This window comes from Juglans microcarpa x Juglans regia, chromosome 2S (genome assembly GCF_004785595.1).
Source record: "Juglans microcarpa x Juglans regia isolate MS1-56 chromosome 2S, Jm3101_v1.0, whole genome shotgun sequence".
In the NCBI taxonomy this organism is placed as follows: Eukaryota; Viridiplantae; Streptophyta; class Magnoliopsida; order Fagales; family Juglandaceae; genus Juglans; species Juglans microcarpa x Juglans regia.
In genome coordinates this window covers 10,075,709-10,093,746 of record NC_054597.1, presented here as the reverse complement: position 1 = coordinate 10,093,746, position 18,038 = coordinate 10,075,709, and the positions used below count along the sequence as shown (strand labels likewise).

Genomic DNA, 18,038 nt, shown 5'->3' with positions numbered 1-18,038 from the left:
ACACGTTGCCCTCTGCTTTGGTGGTATAGTCGTTCCCAAGGTTCACAGTTCGACTCCACAAGGTATTACAGATTTTGATATTTTGACTCACAAAACGTCATGTAGTCAACTTCCACTTCGCCCTTTCCAGGTATATTATGTGAACAAGGTTTGATATCTACGTGCGATCAAAACCATGACTTCAATTTTTAGTTAGAGATCATGATATATAGATATATATATATTATATATATATATATATTATTTATATAAAGGATATTAAATCCACTGGTACACATACTATAATGGAGGTTTTCTTTTACGCAGCTCTATTAAGTTCATATGTCTGAGTTGGAGTTGATTGATGTGAAAATCGCATTGGAATTAGTATATGCTTGATATTTTTATTTTTATTTTTATTATATTATTGTATTTTTTGGATGATAGAAAATTATTGCAGAAGACTGCTGAAAACGCTGTTATGAAACATTCTGTAATACGAAAATCCTACAAAATATTCTCCGATCTCAAAAGCAAAATTTCAGAAAAAAATTATGAAAACTTTGAATTTGTATTAGGTTTCGATTGTTTCAAGACAAATATTCCTCGATTATTTGTTCATATATGTTTGTGCGACTAGAAGTTGTTTCTCCGTGCAGACTCTCCCCGCATCTCTCTTTTAAACCGTTAAAAGAAAAGATCATCTAATTCGCTTAAAAGGAGTATTTTGGGCACTGTACTTTTAAAAATAATAAGATGAAATGATGAGTAATTCTACATATAAGTATAAAATGTGCAACTATCGTGTAATCGTTTTGAAAAAGAGAGGTTTATTATTAAAAAATTATTTTTTTTATGTGAATTTTATATTTTATTTACTTTTTTTAAAATGATTACACGATAGTTGTACACTTATGATTGCAAATATATTTTCTCCATATGATTCGGTCCCCAAGAATGTCTTCAAACAAAATTAAACTTTTTGTTGCAAGCTGTACTTGTGTCAAATTGAGATAACAATATCTCGATAATGATAATTTCATACAGATCTGCCATTAGAAAGTTTTGAAATGGGGGTGGTTGTCATTTTCTTGCAAATATAGCCCAGTCCTACTTGGAGCAACTTTATTGGAGAATGATCTATAACAGTCCATAAAGAAGGGAAAGGATATATTCGTTAGTGAGGAAGAATGAAATTTCTGTTTGTATTCTGTTTCTAGGAACCTTATATTTCTGTTAGTATTTTGTCTTTTCCTTTTTTTGCTGAGTTGTATAGAAGGGACATTACAATCTTTACAGTAATGGTAGGTTGTTAGCAGATTCTTTGGCAATTGTATAAAGCAACACGAATTGTAACCTTTCATTTTTCATATAAGACAAACTACAGAGAACTTTTTCTCTATTTTCTGGGTTCTTCCCCTTCGAGCTTCTTCTCCATTTTACTTTCTTACATGGTACCAGAGCTCCCTCGATCCTCAATCCAATGACAACTCCTCCCACGGAGATGCTCCCAAATCACCAAAAGGGAAGAATTCCAACGATCGTTTCCTCAACTTCTCAGACCCATTTAATCCATTCTGTATTGAGAATGGCGACAACCCAGCGGTTGGACTGGTTTCAGATCTCTTGACTGCTGACAATTATGTTAGTTGGTGGCGTGCCGTTAGCCGAGCTCTTCGTGCGAAGAACAAACTCGGGTTCATCAACGGGACAATTTCCAAACCAGCTGATTTTGCAGATCCATTGTTTGAAGCTTGGGAACGGTGTAATGATCTAGTCGTTTCTTGGCTTCAGAACTCTGTAAGTCCTTTTGTGCAATCCAGTCTTGCCTTGGTTGACGATTTCAGGATATTATGGCTAGAACTCAATGACCGTTTCACTCAACAAAACGGTCTTAGAATTTTTCAACTCAAGCTTAATCTCACTAGTTTGTCACAAGGACAGGACACTGTTAGTGTCTATCTATTTTGGTCGCTTGAAGGGTTTGTGGGATGAACTTGCTGTGTATGATCTCCTCCCTCATTGTGACTATGGCAAATTAAAAATCATCCATGATCGATATGATAGAGACTGTGTTATTCAATTTCTCATGGGATTATCCGACTCCTATTCTCACACAAGAGATCAGATCATGCTCCTTGAGCCTTTACCCCCTCTCAACAAAGTTTTCTCTATGATCCAACAACAAGAATGCCAACATCTGACGCTTTCTCCCTCCCTCTCCTCTCCTCTGATCTCATGATCATGATGGCTAAAAACACTTACCATCCTACCAAACCTGTTGCCAAATTTAACAACTCTGGAAGTCATAAATCAAATAGACCTTATTGTTCCCACTGTAAAATTCAAGGCCATTCGTTTGATAACTGTTTTAAGATTGGCAATGCTGACTCTCCTTTGTGTACTCATTGTCATATGACTGGCCACACTGCTGAGAAGTGTTATAAATTGCATGGTTATTCGCCTGGACACAAGCTTCATGGAAAATCCAAGGGATTTGCAGCTGCTGTCAATCAATCTCGAATTACTTCTGATGGTGATCAAGAGGATGCAATAGCTGAAATGATGGCCCTTACCAAGAGCCAATATCATCAACTTCTTGGTCTGCTGCACCCCAAAGACACCAGCTCAGCTATGGCTAACATCTCTGTTACTCAGCCCTCTTCTTCCCCTTCTTCCCATCATGTCAGCACCTCTAGAGTATCTGGTATGGTCACCTGTTTATCTACACAAATACGGCATATTTCTCATCCACACACTTCACCTTGGATTATTGACACAGGTGCAACAGATCACATGATCTGTTGCACCTCCCTTTTCACTACCATTACGGCTACAGTTTCATATATAGTCAAGTTACCTAATGGAGAAGAAGTTCCTGTTACTCATGTTAGGGTAGTGCATTTAACTGAACATTTGATACTGCACAATGTCCTGTGTGTGCCTTCCTTTACTTTCAATTTAATTTCTGCCAAGCAACTTGCTCACCATTCTTCCTGTTGTCTAATATTCTTCTTCCATTCCTGTTTTCTTCAGGACTTAGTCTCTTGGACAACGATTAGGATGAGTAAAGTGAGAGGTGGTCTATACCACCTGCAAAGAAATTGTGTGTCACCATCGGCTCTGGTTGATGCCTTACCTGTTTTCCTTCAAAAGGATCTGCCCATCTCTAATTCTGCAACTCACATTGATTCTATTTCTAGTTTATGGCATTATCGCCTTGGACAGATCCCTTTTTCTAGATTGTCTTTAATCAATGATCCTGTTGTAACACACCATCTCAATTCACATAATCCAACACCTTGTTCTGTTTGCCCTTTAGCTAAACAACACCGTCTTCCATTCCCACAATCTGAGCATACATCTTTACATGCTTTCAATATTGTTCATTGTGATATTTGGGGCCCTAATTCCACTATTGCTATTGATGGTTTCCGTTTCTTTCTCACCATTGTTGATGACTATTCAAGGACCACTTGGGTCTACATGCTCAAACATAAATCTGATGCAAGGACTTGTATTGAAATATTTTGCAATTTCATTGAGACTCAATTTCAAACCAAAGTTAAGGTGTTAAGGAGTGACAATGGATCTGAGTTTCAAATGAAAGAATTTTTTAATAACAAGGGTATTTTCCACCAAATGAGTTGTGTGGAAACACCCCAACAAAATGGGATAGTCGAAAGAAAACACCAACACATCATGAATGTAGCTCGAGCTTTAAGATTTCAATCCAATATTCGTATGAAACATTGGAGTGATTGTGTTTTAACTGCTGTATATCTTATTAATAGGACTCCAACCCCTTTACTTAACAATAAAACACCATATGAGCAACTCTTTCATACACCACCCAATTACAAACACTTGAGAGTTTTTGGTTGCCTCAGTTATGCCTCGACCTTATCTCATGGAAGGAAGAAATTTGATCCAAGGGGTAGGCAGTGTGTGTTTTTGGGATCAAAGGATATAAATTACTCGATTTACTCACTAAGCAGATTTTTATATCCCGAGATGTTATTTTCCATGAGACACTTTTTCCATTTCATACAAGCAGTCCTAGCTCAGATTTCATCAAATTCCCTTTCCCTCCATTACATTCTCTTCCTTCTACTTCCTCTTTTCACCAACAGGATCCTACTCCACTTCAGGATTTTCATCCCATTTTTGCTCCATCCCCTCCATTACATTCTCCTCCTTCTACTTCCTCTTTTCACCCGCAGGATTCTCCTACACTTCAGGATATTCATCCCATTTCTGTTCCATCTCCTCCCGAGGAGCTCAACTCTTCTCCTCATAATTTTTCTTCCCCTCCTTCTGAGTCTTCACCACCTGCACTTCTTCCTACTACAGATGCCTCCTCTCTAATTTCCACTCATCCTCCCCTTCCTCGCAGGTCCACCAGAACTAGGAGTGCACCCAAATATTTGCAGGATTATCATTGTCAACAAACAACTCTCACTCATCCCATCAAATTGTTGGACCAGAAGCTAATGCCTTCCTCAGGTACTTTCTTTCCCATTGCACACACACTATCTTATAATACATTTTCTCATCCATATCAAGCATTTTCTACTGCCATTTCCACTCACATTGAACCCCAGACATATAAGCAAGCCATCAAAGACCCGGGTTGGTGTCAAGCTATGGATACTGAGCTTGTTGCTTTGGAGGCTAATCAGACGTGGGAAGTTACTGATTTACCACCTGGTAAGGTGCCTATCGACTGTAAGTATGTTTATAAAATTAAATACAACTCTGATGGGACTGTTGAGAGAGTAAAGGCTCGGTTAGTAGCAAAAGGCTACACTAAACTTGATGGGGTGGATTGTCAAGAGACTTTTTCTCCCGTTGCCAAATTGGTAATCGTGAGGTGTCTCTTGGCCATTGCATCCATCAAAGGCTGGCATTTACATCGATTTGATGTAAATAATGTATTTTTGCATGGGGACTTAAATGAAGATATTTACATGAATAAACCTCCCGGCTACAAGAAAGGATCACCTACCCAAGTTTGTAAATTGCTTAAGAGTTTATATGTGCTCAAACAAGCATCAAGGCAGTGATATTCTAAATTTTCCACTTCCTTACTTGAATCTGGTTTTTCTCAATCCAAGGCTAATTATAGCCTTTTCACTAAAGAGACACAAGGTTGTTTTCTAGCTCTACTCGTGTATGTTGATGATATCATTGTGGCAAGTAATGATCTAAATTCTATAAATGCCTTGAAAATTTTTCTGCATAGCAAGTTTAAAATAAAGGATCTTGGCTCGTTAAGGTATTTTCTTGGTATAGAAGTTGCAAGATCATCTAAAGGCATTCATTTGTGCTAAAGGAAATACACTTTGGACATTTTGGCAGATTCAGACACTTTGGGTAGCAAACCAACTAAAGTTCCTATGGATCAAAATCTCAAGCTCACTAAGTCCACAGGAACCCCTTTACCAGATCCTAGTGTCTACAGAAGGTTAATTGGTTGACTTTTGTATCTCACTATATCTCGGCCTGATATTTGTTATAGTATCCAGACCTTAAGCCAATTCATGGCTACCCCCATTGATGCACATTTGTTGGCAGCTCAGAAAGTCCTTAGGTACCTCAAGGGTGCTCCTAGACAGGGCCTTCTTCTCTCTAATTCTTCTTCATTTCAGCTTGACGCCTATTGTGATTCGGATTGGGCATCATGTCCAGATACCAGGAGATCCGTGACTGGGTATTGCATATTTCTTGGCTCTTCTTTGATCTCTTGGAAGTCCAAGAAACAATCAGTTGTTTCCCTTTCATCAGCTGAGGCAGAGTATCGTTCAATGGTAGCCACCTGCTCTGAGTTAACTTGGCTGAGGTTCATTTTATCTGCACTCCAAGTTTCACATCCTCAAGCTGCCCTCACATAGCTGCTAACCCTGTCTTCCACAAGAGAACCAAACACATCGAGCTTGACTGCCACTTAATTCGAGATAAGATCCAAGAGGGTAGTATCTGTACCTGCCATATTGCTAGTTCTTATCAGCTAGCTGACATCCTCACCAAGGCTTTGCCTTCGACAGTCCTCAACCACCACTTATCCAAGATGGGAGTTGTAAACCTTTACTCTCCATCTTGTAGGGGGTATTGGAGAATGATCTATAGCAGTCCATAGAGAAGGGAAAGGAGATACTCGTAAGTGAGGAAGAATGAAATTTCTGTTTGTATTCTGTTTCTAGGAACCTTATATTTCTATTAGTATTTTGTCTTTTCCTTTTTTTGCTGAGTTGTATAGAAGGGGAATTAGAGTCTTTACAGTAATGGTAGGTTGTTAGCAGATTCTTTGGCAATTGTATAAAGCAACACGAATTGTAACCTTTCCTTTTTCATATAAGACAAACTACAGAGAACTTTTTCTCTATTTTCTGGGTTCTTCCCCTTCGAGCTTCTTTTCCATTTTACTTTCTTACAAACTTGTAATAAAAAATCTCGGTTTGAAGCGACGTGTTTAAGACCAATGATGGTGGGTTTTCTTTTTTTCTTTTTTATTTTATTTACCCAAAATAAAAACACTGTAATCTTCACACATTGGAAAATATTTAAGAAAACAAATATTAGTGATTTCTTGATAATCTGCATAAACGGTGCAACGTAATCTTAATAGGGGACTGCTAGATCCACCGACAGGGGTAAGAGTTTCTACCGATTTGAAACCATATGCTACATTTATCTTTATATGGTTTTCAAATTTTTTTCCCCTTACATATTACTAATGATCTATTGTCTGAAGAATTTCAAAAACAATTCTTATCTATCCATAGAGATCTCTTGAATATACACTACCCAGAGTAAATTTGCACCTATTCTACATATGCTCATAGGTATTTTATTAATTAATGATTGGAATGTGAAGGTATTCTAACTATGTTTCAGAGAGACAAAAAATCCAAAGAAGTTCAAATAACTCATCGAAAAGACAGCAAAACAATGTTCAATGGAGTAGTAACTGACAAACTAATTGATGGGTGAAAAAAGGCATCCTCTGTGAGAGATCTTGCTTGCCTAGATGATATCATGATACTGGTACGAAAAGAGAGAAAACTACATGTTATGTTTTCATTGCAATGAGAAATACAGGCAAAGAACCCTCCACTGAATCTAAACTAAACTTCCGCCTAGAAGTTGTAGTAACATACCAGCTGAAACATCCTAAATTCCAAGGGAGGCATTACTTAGAGCTAACTTTGCAGCCTCAAGAGAATACATGCACTACCTGCTCCACGTAAAAAGCAGTAAGTTTCCACTTTTTCTTTTTTTTTTTTTTACTTTTTGGTAAGAGAATTGTATTAAAATGAAATATCACAATCAGAAACGGCTGATCTGTTTTTGTAAGTGTGGTACAACCAACCAACAACAATTGCCAAGCACTACAATTGCGGATACAATCACAAAACACTATTTGCTAACAGTCAGAGATACATACGCTTCTTAAGATACTCCAAAACAAAACAACAAACGAAATCCTATCAAGCTCCCGAAAACACAAACACACACACACACAAGATGCCTCTGGAGAAGTATAAAGCTTCAAATCATCTGCACTAGGCTATAATTTTTTTTTTCTTTTGGAAAAGTAAGAAAATTTTATTAAGACAAGTAAATAGACATAGTCCAAGTATACAGGAAGTATAAAAATGCAGAAACCTAATTACAAGTCAAGACCTAGAAAAAGAAACTAGGAAATCATGGACCCTAGTTCCATTAAATACAATGGCCGAAGCCCAAAGAAATAATGTATTAAAGAAGCAACATCTAAGTTTGTCCACTGGACATTCCTTATCTTCAAAACACCGGCCATCCCTCTCAAACCAGATACACCATGCAAGAGATAAAGGGATCATGTTCCAAGCGGCAGCAATTTGAGAGTTACCCCTGAGACCTCCAAATGGAAAAGGCCTATGATCAGGCTAACTTGGTTTTTTCATTGTATTTGCTATAGAGATGTGGCTCTGGTAATAAATAGTGCTGGTTGATCACATAATGTATTTTTTCAAGAGCAGTTTTCCGTTTGGCTTCTTTCACAACCCTCAAGGCCTAAGACAAGAGGACCTATTATGTCCCTTATTGTTTGTAGTTGTCATGGAGGCATTAAGTAGAATGTTGACTATGGTTGTGGAGAGAGGCTCTAGCCATGTTTTTGGCAAGCTACGGAAGTTCTTAAGAGTTACTTGTGCCGCATCTCCTTTTCAACGATGATACATTAATTTTTCTAGAGGATAATGTGGATCAATTTTTCAATTCTGTCACTTATGCTGCCTTCATTATTCTTTGAAGCTATATCAGGTATTGAAGATATCATGGATAGGCTAGTATTAGGGAATGTAGGGTGGCAACTTTACCATGAAGTGCTTGGAATTACATTTGGAAAAATATGAGGGGATGAGGGATCTTCTCAAGCTTCATCAGATTTGAGGTGGGTGATGGGATCAGATTTTGGCAAGATGTTTAGTGTGCAATAGGACATTGAAGGTTATGTTCCCAGAGCTTTTCAAAATTTCTTATGACAAGGATGCATCAATGGCAAAATCATGTCAACACATTAACCATACCAGCCGATGGAATATCACCTTTATCCAAGCTGCAAGCAATTGGGAATTGGAGTCCTTTTTGCCAATCTTCTGTCTATTGTACTCTACCAGAATGGGAGGCATTGGCGAGGATAAGATAAAGTGGATTATATATAAAACGAGGTAAGAGGTCAGCACTTTTTCATCATGCAATAAGGACTGCAAGTAATTTTTTCCTTGGAAAGAAGTATGGAGGAACAAAGCCCCTTTGCAGATGGCGTTCTTTGTATGGACAACTGCATTGGGGAGGATCCTTACTATGGACAATTTACAAAGAAATAGAAGTTAGCAATGGATTGGTGTTGCATTTGCAAGAAGAGCAAGGAAACAGTCAATCACATATTTTTTATCCGTGAAGTAGCTCGAAGAATTTGGACCTTGATGTGGAATATTTTCAGAGTTTCTTGGGTGATGCTCCAAAGGGTCGTGGATTTTTAGGCTATTTGGAGATGTCAGGATGAAAGTCTCTGCAGTATGGAAGCAACGTGTATAGCAGCTTGATTATCACAACATAGTGGGATATGAGTAGAGTAGGTGCTTGGAAGCAACTTCTAACAAATCATCTTGCAAGCAGTATGAGTCATCACTATGTACTTTGCTTCTGCACTCAACTGGGAAACTGCATGTTGCTTCTTACTTTGCCATCATAAAGAACTTTCCTCCAAAATACCCTATGGTAGATCTCTTATCTGAATGAGATCCTAGCTAGTCTGCATGAGTGTAGCCTTCTAACTAAAGAGAGCTCTAGGTAAAGGCATATTGTTTAGGAAGAATGGTCATCTCGAGTATAAAAGGGTGGTGAATGAGATCCCACAATTCATGGTTACATAGACACATTGTTTCTAACTCAAGTAACAAATGTTAAAACAAAACCCAAGCTAATTTATAGGCCTTACAGCCTTCTCTTACAGAAGAAAAAAAGAAAAGAGTGGCAATAAACTGAAGATAGAAACACACATGTTAAAGTTGCACAGCGGGCAACTAGCCACAGTTTGGGAATTTAAGTAACAAAACTGGAATGAAGAAAGAAAATAAATCTATGAGACAAAGAGGATAAGTGATTATGGTGGGCCCAACTAATCAGACTCTTTTAATTGCTCATTACAACACATCGCTTACTAAAATAAATACCAAATGGATATAGGTGGCAATGAACTAGTGCTCTTGTGCAGGAATGGACAATGTAGTGATTGTAAGTTCCTGTGCTAAAAACTTGCTAAGCAGAACATAGCAATTACAGGTAGAATCCCTACTTCCACAGAGAATCCGCTTTCATCTCACACAAGGAAGCTACTGTCAATTCAAAATCTTTTTCCATATCAAGAACTAAAAATCTTCTTTAAAAAAGTAAATGCATTTTGAACAATGACATAGGTAATGAACCCAAACAACTGTTTATACTCCTAGTCAAGAAGCAAAACATCCACCAAATTACCAAGAGAAATGCAACAATTTTATTTTGATAGCGTAGAACCCTGGAGACCATGCAAACGCAACATTTCTTTTACCTAGTTAAACCCCAAACCCATGTACCGTGCCTACATCACAAAGATCAAGAAAATCATCAGCTTTTCACCGATGGGATGTGGCCCCTATAAATTGTTTACATTCAAGGGTTCAAACCTTAGACCTGGGAGGATCATGCTCCAAGACCAAGACCCTTACCACTTTGAGCCAATGCCCTAAGGTTTAATTGCAAAATTTTTTTTTTGATAAGTAAGAAGAATTTATTGATCCACATAATTAGGCATGACCTAGGTACACAGGAAGTATAGAAGAGATGAACCTAATTACAAGCTAAGCATTGTGAAAATCATAATAAAAGTCATGAAAACTAATTCCATTCAGTACAACTGCCAAAGCCCAAAGTAACAATGTATGAAACAAAAAGTTACGGAACCCTCCCATCGAACGTTCCCTATTATCAAAACAGCGACCATTCCTTTCATTCCAAGTACACCACATTAGGCATAGAAGTACCATCTTTCAAATAGTGACAATTTGACAATTAACTTGAATTCCTCTCCAACATGACAGTGCCGTTTGGATAGTGAGTTAAAATGAGATGAGTTGAGATAAAAGTTTAAAGTTGAATAAAATATTGTTAGAATAATATTTTTTAATATTATTATTGTTTAGGGAATTGAAAAAGTCAAATTGTTTATTATATTTTGTGTGAAAATTTGAGAGAGTTGTAATGATGAGATGAGATGAGATGAAACACTTTCACTATCCAAACGGGGCCAAGTCGACCACCCTTGTAGGCATGACCCAGCTAATACCAAGCCTAGTAAAGATTGCATCCCGTAAAGTCTTAACCACCTCACAGTGAAGGAGGAGATGATCTGTTGTTTCTCCATTTCTTTTACACGTACATAAAGCACTAATCCACTACAAAAAGACTGCGCTTTCTCAGCTTATCAATGGTCAAAAGTTTCCCATGAGAGGCCAACCAGCCAAAAAAAGCAACCTTAAAGCGGAACATTACTCCTCCAAATGCTCTTCCAACGAAAAACAATAGAGGAATGTGGCGATATAACCTTATAAAAAGATCTGACCGAGAAATTCTTGCTCCCCAAATGAATCCAAAGCAACTTGTCCTCCCTTTCGACTTTTAAGTTTAGTGCATATAATGCACTGTAAAAATCTGTGATGTCTCCCACCTCCCAATCCTGGATAGCTCTAATAAACCTCACAAACCATTGAAGAGAACTAGCAGTAATGTCCATATTATCATCCATTGAAGCATCCTTATCCAACGAAATCCTATAAAAAGAAGGGAAAGCTTTCTTCAAGGCAACATCACCACACCAAATATTGTACCAAAATCTGATTTGTGTTCCCCTTCCCACCTCAAATATGAAATTGTAGAAGAAATCTTCCCAACCATTCCGAATAATTTCCAAACTCCCACACCATATGCCTCTCTTACTTCTTTTGAGCACTAACCTCCGCAATAGTGCGCTCAAGGAACGAATCTGGTCTAGATTTGGTTCGCAGAGAATCAGCATGTCGTTAGCAAAGAGGAGATGAGAGACATTTAAGCAACCATTCGATGAACCGCCCACCAAGAAACCTGAGATAAAGTCCCTATCCATCGCTGCCTTTAGCATTCTGCTCAACACATCTATTACTAAAAGAAACAAGAAAGGGGACAAAGGGTCCCCTTGTCTCAAACTCCGAAAACTATTAAAGAAGCCTTCAGGAGTGCCATTTACCAAAACCAAGAATCTGACAGTTGTGATGCAAAATTTCGTCCATTGACACCATTGTTGAGAACTTGATAAAAAAAAAAAAAAAAAGATAGAAGAACTGAAAACTGGACAACAAAGAGAAAGAAGATGAAAAACTATCATATCTTGTATTGAAATGAACTCTATTGATTGATACAAGTGATTTACATGTACTTATATAGAAATGAAACTAGTAACAGAAAGTAACAAAAAATAACTATCAACTATCAAGGCTCATTGTCTATTTTGCCCTTTTCATATTTTGACTTTAATTCCATATCTTCTATTTTTGAGGCTATACTCCAGCACTCCCCCTCAAGATGAACATGAATATTAAGGATGTTCATCTTGCGAAGAGTATGATGAAAAGGTAAAGAACCAAGTAGTTTTGTAAAGATGTCTGCCAACTGTAGTCTAGATGGAATGTAAAATATTTTGATGAGGTTTTGCTGTAGCTTTTCACGAACTAAATGGCAGTCAATTTGAATATGTTTGGTTCTTTCATGCTGAACTGGATTTGAGGCTATGGACATTGCAGACTTGCTATCAGTGTACAATAAAGTTGGCTGAGAATGAGTGATTTGTAAATCCTGCAATGCATAAACCAACCATTGGACTTCATATGTTGTGCTGCAAGGGCTCGATATTCTGCTTTAGCAGAGGATCGGCTTATAGTTACTTGCTTTTTAGACTTCCATGAGATCAATGAGTCTCTCAAAAACACTGCAAAACCTGTGACACTTCTCCTTGTATCAATGCACCCTGCCTAATCACTATCTGAAAATGCCTTGAGTTGCAATTTTAAAGGATGATGAGAAGAATAATCCCTAACCTGGAGTGGCTTTCAAGTACCTTAACACTCTAACTGCTGCTAGATAATGACTCACAACAGGCTTAGCAAGGAATTGGCTAAGGACTTGAACTGAATATGCAAGGTTTGGTCTTGTAAGTGTTAAGTATAGGAGCCTCCCAATGAGTCTTCTGTAGGCTGATGGATCTTCATACAAAGTAGAATCAGTGGCTGTGAGTTTTAAATTGGTCTCCATTGGAAAGGCAACAGGCTTTGTACCAATTGTTCCCGTGTCTTGAATAATATCTAGTGCATATTTCCTTTGGCAAAGAGAAATGCTTGCTTTTAGTCTTGCTATTTTCAAGCCAAGGAAATATTTTAGTGTACCCGAGCCCTTTATAGTGAATTGATCATGTAGAAATTCTTTTAGGAGTTGAATTTCCTGTAAGCTATCACTAGCTAGCAACACATCATCAACATATACAAGCAATGTCATGAAGGATGTTGTGGATTTCTTTATAAAAGGATATCAATTAGAAGTTCCTTGAGTTAAACCATAGCTAATGAGGGCAGTGGACAACTTTTCAAACCATTTTCTAGATGCCTACTTGAGGCCATAAAGGCTTTTCAAAAAAATGACAACCTTTATTTTTTGGATTAGGCATTCCAGGAGGCATATTCATATAAACTTCTTCTTGTAAATCACCATGTAAGAATGCGTTGTTTACATCCAATTGATAAAGATGCCAGTTCTTAATTGCAGCTACAACGAGTAATAGTCTAATAGAAGTCACCTTTGCCACAAGAGAAAAAAGTATCAAAGAAATCCAAACCCTCTTGTTGATTATAGCCCTTTGCCACTAATCTAGCCTTGTGCCTTTCTATACTTCCATCAGCTTTATATTTTACTCTGAATACCCATTTGCAACCAATAGTCTGTTTATTTTTAGGTAGAGTAATAAGGTTCCAAGTTTTGTTTAACTCCAAAGCATCAATTTCATTTTTCATAACTTTTTGCCATTCAGGAAATTGTGCAACTTGTTTATCGGATTAGGTTCTAGACAATTTGAAATTGAAGAAAGAAAAGCTCTATGAGAATTAGATAGTCTACTGGCAGATAAGAAAGATGAGATAGGATATGGATTACCTTTAGAACCATCTTTAGAAGAAGTGAGAAGTGTTGCATTTGAATAAACATTGCTGCAATAGTAGTCCTGCAAAAAACTAGGTTTCTGCCAAACTCGAGAAGATTTTCTTCTGTTTGGACTATTGTTAGGTTGATCATGAGTCATGGAGATATTTGGATCAGTGTTTGTTATAGATTCATTGATAGACAGAATGGTTAAATCACTCCAATCAGGAATAACAGCTGGAATTTTAGAGTAATAGTTTGTACTATATGAATTTTTTAAGTCAAGAAACAAAAAAGAATGAGTATGAGAATCTGTAGGGATTGCTTTAAATGGAAAATATTTTCATGGAATGTAATATTCCTTGAAATGAAAATTTTATTACTATTGAGATCCATGACTTTATAACCTTTGATATCAAATGGATATCCAAGGAAGACACATTTTGTAGCTCTTGGATCGAATTTTTGTCTGTGATGTTGCAATGTAGATGCAAAACAAAGGTAACCAAAAACCTTTAAATGAGAAAATTTTGGTATTTTGTTAAACAACATTTTATAAGGTGTTTTATTATTGAGAAGTGGGGTGAGAATTCTATTTATTATATGAGTAGTAGCTAGTACACAATCACTCCGAAAAGACAATGGCATATTAGCTTGAAACATTAAGGCTCTAGCTGTGCTAATTAAGTATTGATGTTTCATTACTTCATTTTGGTGTGGAGTTTCTACACAACTTCTTTGGTGTAAAATTCCATTTTCATGATAAAAATCATTGATGAAAAATTTTGGTCCATTATTAGACCTTACTATTTTGACAGATGTATTAAATTGAGTTTTTATCATGTTGCAAAAATTCTTTAGTGTAAAAGAAACTACAGACTTGGTTTTAAGCATATAAACCCAAGTATATCTTGTAAAATTATCAACAATTGTTAAGAAGAATTTAAAACCCAAGTAAGAAATTGTTACAAATGGACCACATATATCACAATGTATCAGATCAAAACTTTTATTAGAACTGGTATGAGATACAGTAAATGGTAACTTTCTTTGTTTTGCTAATGGACATATATCACAAACATTTTGACAATTGATAGAGATTGGAGGGTCTAATTGCTTGAGGAGAAGCAATCTAGAAAAGGATGCATGGCGAAATCTGTAATGCCAGATATCCAGAGAATTTTGTGAGACAACAAAGGCAAAAGGGGCTTAGTTAGACTTAAATGTGTTGCAGTGAGAAGCCTTAGGATTAATTTGTTGTAAAATGTAGAGCCCGTGTTTCTCAAATGCAATCCCAATCATCTTCTTTAGGGATTGGTCCTGTAAAAGGCAGTGAGAATGAGAAAAAGATAAGCAAAGATTAGAACATTTAGTGAGCTTAGAGACAGATAAAAGGTTGACAGTAAAAGAAGGTACACATAGTACATTTGACAAAAATATTTGATTAGAGAGACAGATTGTGCCAATATGAGTGGCTGGAACTTTTTGACCATTAGGTAGGTTTATTGAAGTATCAATATTTTTGGAAGGAAAGCAATACAATAGTGGTGAACAGATCATATGATCTTTTGCACCAGTGTCTAGAATCCATTGATAATTGGATGTTTGAGTAAATGAAGTAGGATTATAAGAGACATTACGGAGAAATTTGAAGATGTAACAAGATTGCAAGTTGAAGGGATATTCTGAACATTTGTAGAAGACTGAGAAGTATTGGCAAGAGCTATGAGTTTATTAATCTCTTCATTAGTTAAAGAACACCTTGGTTCCTCATTGTTGGTTTGATTGCAGACCTCAGTTGAAATGGCATTATGAGCAAAGTAATTTTGTTTCCCTTTTGGTCCAGCGCACCTAGGGGGATAACCATGAAGCTGAAAGCATTTTTCAATAGTATGTCCATTGTATCTACAATGTGTGCAATGAAGTGAAGCTTCCTTGGATTTTTCTTTTGAGAACTGATATGAAGAAGTTGTTGGATTCGATTGCTTTACCATCAATGCATGTGTTTCAGTAGAAACTGAATTACTAAGCTGTCTTTGACTCTCTTCTTGAAGCAACAGAGAAAACACTTTGGCTATGGTTGGTAATGGGAAGTAAGAAGTAGTTGGCTTCTAACAGAAGCATAGGAGTCATTCAAGCCAACAAGAAACTTCAAAACATAATCAGATTGTTGTCTTTGCAGCAAGAAAGTGAAAAGATTACATGTGCAAGATGACATTTTTCCACATGTACAAGTAGGAAATGGATGATAGCTTACATATTCATCCCAAAGTGTTTTGAAGGCACTAAAATATTCAGTGATTGAAGAAGAACCTTGATTTACGCAACTCAAGGATTTATCAAGGTGAAACACTCTTGGCCCATCACTCCTCAAATACCGAGTCTTCAATTCATTCCAAAGATCCAAAGCTGAAGTGACAGACAACAAACTATTTCTGATCTCCTTGGAAATGGAATTAATCAACCAAGAAAGCACTAAATTTTTTACACGTAACCAAGCTGTGTGTGCAACAATTTGAGTTGTAGGAGGTGAAGTAATTGAACCATCAAGAAATGCAACTTTATTCTTGACTGTCAAAGCTATAGCAATTTATCGGCTCCAGGCAATATAATTGTTTCCATTGAAAATCTCTGAGACTAGAAGAGCACCTAGGTTATCACTAAGATGAAGGTAATAAGGGCTGGAAGAATCATCTGATGGATTGGTGTTTGTAGAAGTTGTAGAACTTTCAGAGGTCATTTCAAGAAAGAAAACACAGATTTTACAGAACTGTGTAAAGAATTGTAAAGATTTTGAGAGATGATCGTGTAGTGCAGAAAGATCAAGCTCTAGAAATATTTGCAGAACTCTAAACTGATACAATGTTGAGAACTTGATAAAAGAAAGATAGAAGAACTGAAAACTAGAAAACAGAGAGAAAGAAGATGAAAAACTATTGTATCTCGTATTGAAATGAACTCTATTGATTGATACAAATGCTTTACATGTACTTATATAGAAATGAAACTAGTAACAGAAAATAACTGTCAACTATCAAGGCTTATTGTCTATTTTGCCCTTTTCATATTTTGACTTTAATTTAATAGCTTCTATTTTTGAGGCTATACTCCAACAACCATCTCTCCCCAAAACCATATCTACCAAGAAGATACACTAAAAAATCTCAATTAACATGATCAAACACCTTCTCCATATCCAATTTACAAAGATTACCTGAGGTGTCGGCTTTGACTCTACTGTCCAAGCATTCATTGGTTATGAGTACGAAGTCAAGAATCTATCTACCCTTGACAAAACCATTTTGTGACTTCGAAATGATATTCCCCATGACTTCGCTCATCTGATTAGCTAGAACTTTTGAAATGATCTTGTATACCCCACTCACCAAACTAATAGGGCAGAAATCTTTCACCTCCACCGATCTTGCCCTTTTTGGAATAAGACAAGTGAAATTTTCTCAAATTTTATTGACAAGTGAAATTCGAGAAAAACCATCATAATGTCCTCTCTAACAATATCCTGGCAAGCCTGAAAGAAAGCTATTAAGAAGCCATATAGACTCGATGCTTTGTCTTTGTTCATCCCTCTTAACACATCAGGACTGTGTTTGATAAGTGAAGTAGTATGAGATTACTTCACTACTATGTACTACTATTCATAAACAGTTCATTACTATTCATAAACTATCCAATACTTTTTCAATATTATTCACTAATTTTTTTTCACTATTTTTAAGAGATTATCTGAGATCACCTCAGCATCCAAACGTACCCTAAGTACCTCATCCTTCTCAAATGATCTCTCCAACCAAGTTGCACTTGACGGATCGTTGAATCAAAATCTAACTCGTTCACCTTAGGCCTCCAAGGGTATTGTTCTGTGAGAAGCTTAACATAAAAGTGAACAATGTGATCCTTAATTTTAGCGCTGTCCGTAAGTACCCTATCGTCCGAGTGAAGAACCTCAACAACATTATTTCTTTGGTGGGAGTTAGCTACTCTGTGTATTTGTCCCCTTCAACCAAAGAGCCCGAGAATTTTGTCTCCAAGAAAGCTCTTCCATAAGGGTGATTTTTTCCAGCTCAGTCTCAACAACCATTTTCCTTGCCTTGTCTTCAACTAATAGAGCCCCATCAGCCTCCTTTTCATCAAAACAATGCAACTCCTGGAAAAGAATATTTCGCTAGTCTTTAATGTTTCCAAAGACTTCAATGTTCCATTTTTTCATATCACTTTTCAAGGCTTTAAGCTTTCTAGCTAAAACAAAACTAGGATTGCCCGACAAATTATATGAGGACCACTATGATCTAACC

At 36.8% G+C, this 18,038-nt stretch overlaps 1 protein-coding gene across 1 annotated transcript; it reads left to right on the top strand.

Annotated features, from left to right (window-relative positions):
* The first annotated feature begins 284 nt into the window (after positions 1–284).
* LOC121253345 lies at positions 285–1,974 on the top strand. The gene is made up of 2 exons (XM_041153371.1): positions 285–290; positions 1,441–1,974. The coding sequence occupies exons 1-2, from the start codon at positions 285–287 to the stop codon at positions 1,972–1,974; spliced, it is 540 nt and encodes a 179-aa protein (XP_041009305.1).
* Positions 1,975–18,038: the final 16,064 nt, after the last annotated feature.